Source organism: Arachis ipaensis, chromosome B05 (genome assembly GCF_000816755.2).
Source record: "Arachis ipaensis cultivar K30076 chromosome B05, Araip1.1, whole genome shotgun sequence".
NCBI classification, from domain to species: domain Eukaryota; kingdom Viridiplantae; phylum Streptophyta; class Magnoliopsida; order Fabales; family Fabaceae; genus Arachis; species Arachis ipaensis.
This window is the reverse complement of record NC_029789.2, coordinates 137,372,197-137,381,356: the sequence shown is the minus strand read 5'-3', so window position 1 is coordinate 137,381,356 and position 9,160 is coordinate 137,372,197. Positions and strand designations below refer to the sequence as shown.

Sequence of the window (9,160 nt, the reverse complement as noted above, 5' to 3'; positions counted from 1 at the left end):
TAATTTGAGGAGACATGTAGCTACTAATTTGAGGATTCATGGTACTTCTTCCTGATCAATGCGCAGCCTATATGCATCACTTCGCCGGTTTTCCCATACCTCAAACCACTCAGATAGTCTGGCCGGCCACCATCCGACATCATTGCGGGCCGACTGTCGATGGAAGGTATCAATATTAAGAGGAGGGTTTGGTGGTCCTTGCTTTCTCCCAAATTGACGTAGCACTCGGTCAACATTTAGGATCTCAATCCACCTGAAAAATATGAGAGGCACAACGGCCGTATAAAAGTCTCCATATGGGTGGCCAAGGAAATCAGCCGGAACTCTAGAGAGAATCCGGGGGTCCATGTACGGTTGCCAAACAAACTACACATGAAAGAAACCCGGTCACTAAAGGCATATACACAGTTGTTGGTAACACATTAATAACAACCAGCACCAACGTCATCCACCTGCAGATTGTCCAACCTTAGACGGTGCCTCAATAAGTGCTGCTCAGCATAGTCATTTTGTCCTTTTTTGCCTGCCCACCTGTTCGACAAGGAGAAAATTAAAAAAAAAATCTTCCAACAGCAAAGGATATCTGATAAAACTCACAAAGTGGGAAGACATATACCATACCTTGTGGCTAAAGGGAAACTATACACTGTCGTGACATTCGGTGCGAAGAAAGGTAATCTGTAGTATATCCACGACATGAGCAACGTATGACAACCGGCCATACCCTCAACACTGGGATCTGTTGCTAAGCACATAGCACGATATAACCAATAGAGGACGGCGCTCCCCCAACTGTAGGTGCAGATGGCATCATAGTCAGCCAATAACGACAGATATCGAACATGCACCGTGTTGTTCGCCTTGTCTGGAAGAAGCACTCCTCCCAACAAGTAAAGTATGTAACACCATGCGTACTGCATGAGGCCATTATCTTCTAAGTCAAGCGGCATTTGCTGAAGACGAGTTCTGAGCCACTTCAGCTTTATGTTGAACTTTGTTGTCCCTACGTGGCCGGCGGGAACCTCGCCTAGAAGTTCATGACACCATTCCCAAATATCTCTTTGGTGAAACTTGCTCCATGACCTCAAAGTACCACTAACGGGCTGACCATCAACAGGTAACCCTAACTGCATTGCTACATCCTCCAGGGTTATCGTACACTCGCCCAAAAGGGAGGTGGAAGGTGTGTGTCTCCGGTCACCATCGTTCAACGAAGGCACTAATAAGTGGATTGTCGTACTCGAAGCGCTTGATCAAAGAGGCGTGGTAAAATCCCGTGCGTCTCAGATAAGGCTCAAGCCTCTGCCGCCTAATTTCCATGCTTGGATCCGCAGGATCCACCATGAAAACATCGACGAGCGTGCCATGAGGAGTAAGGACACGTGTCGGCTGCAAAAGAAGGTAGCAAGAAATACAATAATTCAAAAAACATTACAAAAATTTTTAAACGTGGAAAAAATTATGTCGAATAATCGCTAACGACAACTATCAACTTAATGACGTAAACAAACCTTATGGAATAAATGTGCCGCTATATGATGTTCGTCCAACCGGTTAAAGTTCTCCTCTGCGTTAACCCCTCCCCCACTCATATTAAAAAAATTTTTTCAGCACGACCAACTTCTCCTACCTTCCTTTTACCACTTATACAATTTTTTTTTTAACCATATGTTCCCTTCAATTCAACCGTGCATGAGGTCCCCTCCCCACAACTCTTTTATAAAGATCTTGGTTCCCTTCCTAAGTGTCTCATGCCTCCCAACATAGTCAATGCATGTGAGGTACGGTTCCTGCAACATGTACTTTGACCACACCTTTTCGTGGGCGCCACGCACGAGGTTCTCCATTTCGTTGGCGCCGCCAGCAGGTTGGCCAATTCGCATGCGCTGCCCCTAAGTTGCACCACCTCGTATGCGCCGTCATTGGATTGGCTCCATTTCGTTGATGGCAGAAAAGAAATGGAGAAAGCTGCTGCCATTGCGCCATTTCGTGGGGGTCACACATGAATTTAAGGGAAACTCCATTTCGCGACTGCTATGCACGAATTGGGCGTGCGTATTTTAGGATCAGTTTAAAATGGTGCGTATTATGAAAATAAAAGCTTTTCTAATGTTTAATTATATAAAAAAGCCTACGGTTAGGATCATTAAATAATGGCAATATATAAACTCCAATGAGAAGTCGGCTCTCTCCTTTAATTTATATATAAAATAACTATTAATTAACTAATTAAGTTTGTTAATTATCTTTAGGAACGTACGTCCCCACTTGGCATCACTTTGCCAAACAAATCAAATTCGTCATTATTTCTTAATTATATTATAATTATGATACAGGCCCATCCCATTGCACTGTTTCAATAACTTATAAATGGGGAGATTAAATCATCCCATTGTAGAGAATATACACCTAATAAATTCAGTGATCAAGAAATTAAGGAATGTCAAGTTCTGAAGAATAGTCCAACTAGGGGTGGTAATGGATAGGGTAGAATTTGGATTCAATTTTAATTTTATTTGTAAGTTGAGATTTTTATATAAATTCAATTTTATTTTATTTGTGAGTTGAGAATATTTCAACTCTAACTTTACCCGTTCTCAACGATAATAATACGTATCTTAATGTATAATTTAACTTCTCTTTCTTACAATTAAGCTTATAATATATACACAAAATTAAAGCATCTTACTATACATTTACGAGTTCCGAATAAAAGCATCTAACAATTGTTAATTTCGGCATAATTACGTACCTATTGAAAGTATCTAAAAGTTCATATATACTAGTAGTGGAAGAAATTAATTAAAGAAGGTTTCTTGCTAAGAAAGAAAGCAAAAGTTATAATAATTATGTTATTAGAAAATAAAGAAATTCATTAGATATACCTCAATGTTATTATTTATTTATTTTATTAAGAAAACCTCCAATAAGACTTAACAAAAAGCTAATAATAACTGATAATAGAAAGAAATGCATGTAATCAAAATCTAACACAGCAAATTTATTACTAACTCTATTTATTTACGAAAATGTTTGGTAACCAAAGAAAATCAGCCAAAAACAGTCATAACTTGCTTTATTTAGCATTCATTAATTGTTATGACAATTAATAAATGCTAAATAAGGCAAGTTCTAACTTTATTTATAGCTAACTTATTAATCCTGCTTATCTTATTTATTATTAGAAATATAATTTTTTATGTATTTTTTTATCACTTTAAATTTAAAAAAAAATTATGATATGATATTAGAATTTTTATGATTAAAAAATTTAGAGTTTAATTTTTGTTATTTTTCAAAAAAAAAAAAGTAGAAAAAACCCAATATTAGAACAGATAATAAAATAATAACACTGTTTTGCCTTATTAGAGTAAGAGATCAATTAGATTAGTTTCCAAGTAAATAAATACAGTAACCAGTGATGATGATTTGATTGTCATCCAAATCTACCAGGACACCCGGTAAAAATTGCATTTGAACTTTTCCTATTGTGAATACATGTTAATTAATAAAGATACTACTTGTTCTCAATGCTTGAGATTAATAAAAACCTATATATATCAAGAAGCCCTCTAAATGTTAATTACTGTGTATCTAAATATATATAAAAAATATTATTTGCACACTAAAATCAGCCAATAAAATCAGTCATCATATATTTATATATAAATATATTTATAATTTAACTTATTTTTATATATAAATATATAAAATAACTTAATTTAACTTATTTTATATTTGTGTCTGATTTTAGTAGTTGATTTTAATATAAACCTAGTTAGGTTGATGGATAATACTAAGAAGACAAAAAATAAAAACAGTCAGAATTTACCTTATTAAGTATTCATTAATTGTCACAATAATTAATGAATGTTAAATAAGGTAAGTCATGGCTGTTTTTGGCTGATTTTCTTTGGTTACCAAACATTTTCGGGTTGATATATATATCATGTATGTTTCATCCATACACTAACTAGGTAAACTAGCATAATTGGTTAGAGGAAGGAAAAAAAAAGGACAATGAGTTAGGTTGAGGTTATTTGTTTTGTTGTCTCCCTTTCTAAACCTAGAATCTAGATAAACATAAGGTTTTTAAATTAAGAAATCATAGTTGTTTCTTAGCATTCAAACGGGTTCATGAGTTATATGTCAACTATTAGACAAAGGAATCTCTGTGGGCACATATATTCCACCATGTTCTACCCTTTATAGGAACCACTGAGAATAATATGTGTAACCTTTAAGCACTTGTACATTAAAAGTTTGATTAGACATTTGTGGGAATGTCTCTTTATTTTCCTCTCTCTAGTTGGATTATGAATATATTCCAAATCCAAAGTACATATTTAAACCATGAATTATTAATGCTAAATATTGGAAGTGTTATCTACGTCAATGGTGACATACTTGCCATGTATGCATGGAAATTGTTGATCATAATTATATATTGATCAAACCATATTTAAAAATAAAATCTTGATTACTTAGCTAGCATGCCAAATATATAATAAGTGGAATTTTATCTATATCATGGATTGATCTATATCAATCTTATAAAATCTTTTAATAATATATATGTGGCAAATATATGTACTATTTTAGCACTAATATTGTGATATATAATTATTAGCAATTCATAAATTAACAAATGAAATAATATAATTAATTCACCCGTATATGCATGTAATCTATTTGATTGAACATGAAAGAGAAATTGAGTCAGATCCAATTTTAAGGTTGGAGCATAAGTTGTTTAATCTTATAGTTGTCATAAAATTATTTTTTAAAAAAAAATTAAACTAATAAAAAAAATATATGAATATTTATATATTTGATAAATATTTATGCAAATTTTTTTTTTTAAGATTTGTGTGAATATTTTGCATAAATTTCTGGTGTTATGCTATTTTTTTTGTTCAGAATCAATAAATTTTCTAAACTTGATAGAAGTAAACAACTAGTAGTTTTTATAATCAGTATAGATTTTAATGGCCCAACTTTAATCATTTCACTAGCTCTCCAAATTAATCCTTTTTTTTTTCACTCGATTCTCTAATTAGGACTAATTTAAATTTAAAAGAACACACTAAAAAGTAGTGATTAAAAAAAATATGCGCAATAATAAGCCCTTTTTCTTTCTTTTTTTAAAGGGTCGTCATGGTAATAATTGAATATTAATGTTCATTAAGAAATAAATAAATCTAATAATTATAATGACGCACCTTTTTCCATAATTAATTAGTTTAGAAAATAAAATAATGGTCGTCATTGAGGGAATTCAGGGAAAAGTAATGGGGCAAATTGAAGAAGTTTAGTGACATTTTTGTTTTGCTAATGCATTATCAACAAAAATATTCAATGTATAAACGCTTATAACATTATTTATACTTTCTATTAAAATATTTTACTTCGGAAACCAAAAGCTATATAATTACAGGAGTAAATTTTTAAAATAGTCCTTGGCCTTTAAAATATCAAACATATTAGCCTTTAATAAAGTCAAAAGCTAAATTAGTCTGTTATTTAAAATTTTTTTTTGACAATTTAATCCCTTTATGAAACTAACTTTTTTTAAATAAGGGCCCAATTTTTATCATTTGTGAAAATACATTTAAAGTAATATCTTTTTATTCTATTAGAGACTAATGTTATGGTTCAGTATCTCTAATTGATTTTTTTTTACAGTATTTCTTAATTCGATACAAGACAATATTTAAATTTCAACACTCGATTAAGCGGATAAATAAGTTAATTACTTGATCCACTCAAATTGAATATGAATGCAGTATAATTACTTAGTAAAATATTTATGGTAAGTGTTTTTTTATTTTTTCGGTCAATATCTACCTAAGGTTAGTAGTATAAATGAGTGAATGAATCCTTTTAATTTTTTTTTTTATTAAAAGAGTAAAATATGATCTCTAATCTTTTAATGTTCTTTTTCATGTTTTCTTTTAATCCTATTTTTTTTCTGCCTGTTTTTCTCTAACTAGACATTTCAAATAATTGAAAAAAAATAAGGTAAGCACAAAATAGACAACTCTTTTAAATATTGTGCCTATTTTGTGCCTACCTAAGAGATTACACTTTATTCCTTTAATTGTTAAAAAAATTGAAATGATTCATTCTCGATGATAATTTATGTGCCTCTTAATATGTTACACTCGAGTTCAAAAATATTAAAAAAAACCTTTTAGTATTGTATGGGTGAATGTGTAGTGTAAGTGTGTTGTGATTCCTAAAATTAGGATATCTAACAAAAAATAAAACGTAACAATAGAGTACCAAAACAAGTTGACACATGGATGAAAGTTATTTTGGGGCTAAGGCTTCAGCTGCTACTCTATTGTTACGTTGGACATGGGTTTGTGACCATAGGGCTCAAAAGCATCAACCCAAACCACAATTGCTAAACCTATGCTAATGAAAAGCTGACAGTGATTCCCCCAAATTTGTTTTTGTTTAGTTAGGTTGCAAAACAAAACCCATTTAAATTTTTGGGAATGAAAGAAAAGGAGTACTCGGAAAGAAACAGTATTGTTTTGCCAAATTTTTTTTTTCATTTCTTTCTTGATGGCCTAATTCAATTTCAAGTTTGGGCAAGTAATAAATTTCATATTTGACCCATATAACCAAAAACAAAAATTTCATATTTGACGTTATTTTGTCATTGAGCAACTTTGACTATGTCCTAATTTTTCCAATCATTTTTCATCTTATTAAATCCCACATATATAAAAATTACTATATTAATTTTTCAAAAAAATTACTACAATAATTTCAATATATTGTATTCAATTAAGTAAAATTATGCAATGAAATATAATATAGCCTACGAAGGAGAACATAGAGCTTCCAAGTGTTGTTAAAAGGAAGCATAAATAAAACAATTCAAAAAATATAAAATATAATAAAGATTTTTTTAAAAGAGAAAGAAAAAGTTCTCAACCTTTATGTGTTGATATATATGCAGGGAAGATTATACATATAGCTCATAACTACCCTTATATTCCTGTTACTTTATCAACTGGTTTCGTATTAAAACATATCATATGCTTTAGATTTTTTTTTAATGGTATTCCTTAATTCGAGATGCTAAGGATTAATCCGTCACAAGTCTAAGTTTGATTTAAGAGTTTATTGCTAATCAATGAATTGCTACATACATAAGGTAAAATTCAAACTTTCAACACTTATTTAAGCGGACGAGTAAATTGATCACTCGATCTACTGAAGTTGGTTTACCATATGCTTTAGTTATTATGATGATCTTGTAACCTTTATTTGGGAGAACCAAGTAATGCATGCCACATAGAGAGGTGAAGTAAAGATAGCATTATTCATCATTTTATTGTTGCTTATCTTCCCCTCTCATATTAAGTCAAATGTATGACAATGCCACAGCACCATTCAGCCACAAAGCCATACATAAAAGTTAATTTAATTTAATATACTTTGATTGTGGTCCATCTTATTCCACCAACTGCATATAAGTGTCCTCAATCCTCATTGACTTGTTCCATTTCAACCAATCCATGCCTCAGCATATATGTACGTCAATAATAATCTATTGCCATATATATTCTCAACATCGATCAAGGTTCTCATCATGTAGTATTATTGTAGGATCACTATTGGCCACGGAAATTATATATGCATACATATTTTGGTTATATTAAATTAATAAACACGTGTATATATGTAGGAATTACCAACATTGTCGCAATGCCACCCGCACAAAACCAACTTTCAGTCTTTCACATGCATTATATTGTGTTTATTTAATGGATTTTCTATTTTCCTTTGTCGTTACTCGTAAATATCTAGATTCTATTACCACAATCTATTAATTAATTGAGTGCGAAATATAATCAAGTTGGATTGGTCTAATGGTTAGTTCACTAGTTTGTTTAAATAAGTGTCGAAAATTTGAATTTTACTTTATACATGCAGTGATCTATGGGCCAGCAATAAACCCTAAATAGATTTCAGTATCACGACGGATTAATCTTTGTCCTGCTAGATTGAGAAATACCGTAGAAAAAAAATTGAGTGTGAAAAACTATTTTTCCATTCCTAAACGAATTGAAGACATATCTTAATTTTGGAGTATGATTATCTCTCTTATTATTATTATTATAGAGAAATAAATATTACGTGGTTGTTCTTAAAGGTAAGTGTGATATCAACACTGATTCCTCTTCGCTCACAACTTTAGTGGTAATTTTTCCAACGACTTTAATGCAAAATCCTCTTTTAAAAGTATCATATATTTTGTGTAAGATTGTTAAACGAGTCGATCCAGCCGTTTAAGCTTTTGAGTAAACGAAGTAGACTAATTATATATCAAGTATATTTACGAACTTGTAAAATACAGATTTGGTTCGTAAGAAAACTTATCGGATTAAATAAACGGGTTTGTTTATTATATTTTTTATTTTTTTAAATGACATTTTTATTTTGTTAGGCTTGGGTCAGTTTTTGTTTTTGTTTTTGTTTTTTTTTTAATTTTTGGAGTCCTAAATAAAGTAGGAGATAGATTTTTAGATCTTTTTAAAAAGGAAAAGAAAAAGTATATGGAACCAACTCCAAATCAGCCAAGAATAGAACAACTTAATTAATTATAAATATAGTAATTAGTTTTATTTATTTATGATTTAAAATATTGGTTATTAAATGTTTCACCACATTCAAATTAGGAGGAGATACGTTCAGTATCATTACAACGTGAATCACAGAAACTAATTTAATTAGCTTCTCTTTTCACCCTTCTTCCCTCTCCAAATACCTAAAACATGGTAAATCAAAAAACGGATTCAGAATCATTCAATTTACAAAAAAAAAAAACATCATAATGCTAGCATAAACACCATTTACGTAGAAGTTTTGGATTTATCCAGAAGTATTTAGTTAGTTTTTGGCTGAAACCATCTTGGTTCCTAGTATTATAAAAGGGTTAAACAGAATTAATTAACTCGTAAACTCTCCACATTCACTTCGGTTAAGAGTTTTGTAATTGATGGTATGGATGATGACACAAAATTTCACTAGTCACTTATCTAAATACATTTATGAAAGAAGTATTTATATTTTTACAAGACATATTTCATTTTCCTCTTAAATCACTGTAGAATTTTATGGATAATATATCGAGTTACGT

The 9,160-nt window shown here is 30.9% G+C and overlaps 1 protein-coding gene across 1 annotated transcript; it reads right to left on the bottom strand.

The window, feature by feature from the left end:
• Positions 423-1,133, bottom strand: LOC107641273 (protein MAIN-LIKE 1-like). The gene is made up of 2 exons (XM_016344768.1): positions 622-1,133; positions 423-531 (listed from the first exon to the last, which is right to left on the bottom strand). Exons 1-2 carry the CDS (start codon positions 1,131-1,133, stop codon positions 423-425), a joined length of 621 nt encoding a protein of 206 aa, XP_016200254.1.

What these genes read in the sequence shown, in the direction of transcription:
- LOC107641273 (XM_016344768.1), bottom strand. Translation starts at nt 1,133, where the DNA reads ATGCAGTTAGGGTTACCTGTTGATGGTCAGCCCGTTAGTGGTACTTTG. An exon ending in AGTTTCCCTTTAGCCACAAG is followed by an intron (nt 532 to 621) that starts GTATGGTATATG and finishes CTTGTCGAACAG; the next exon opens with GTGGGCAGGCAAAAAAGGAC.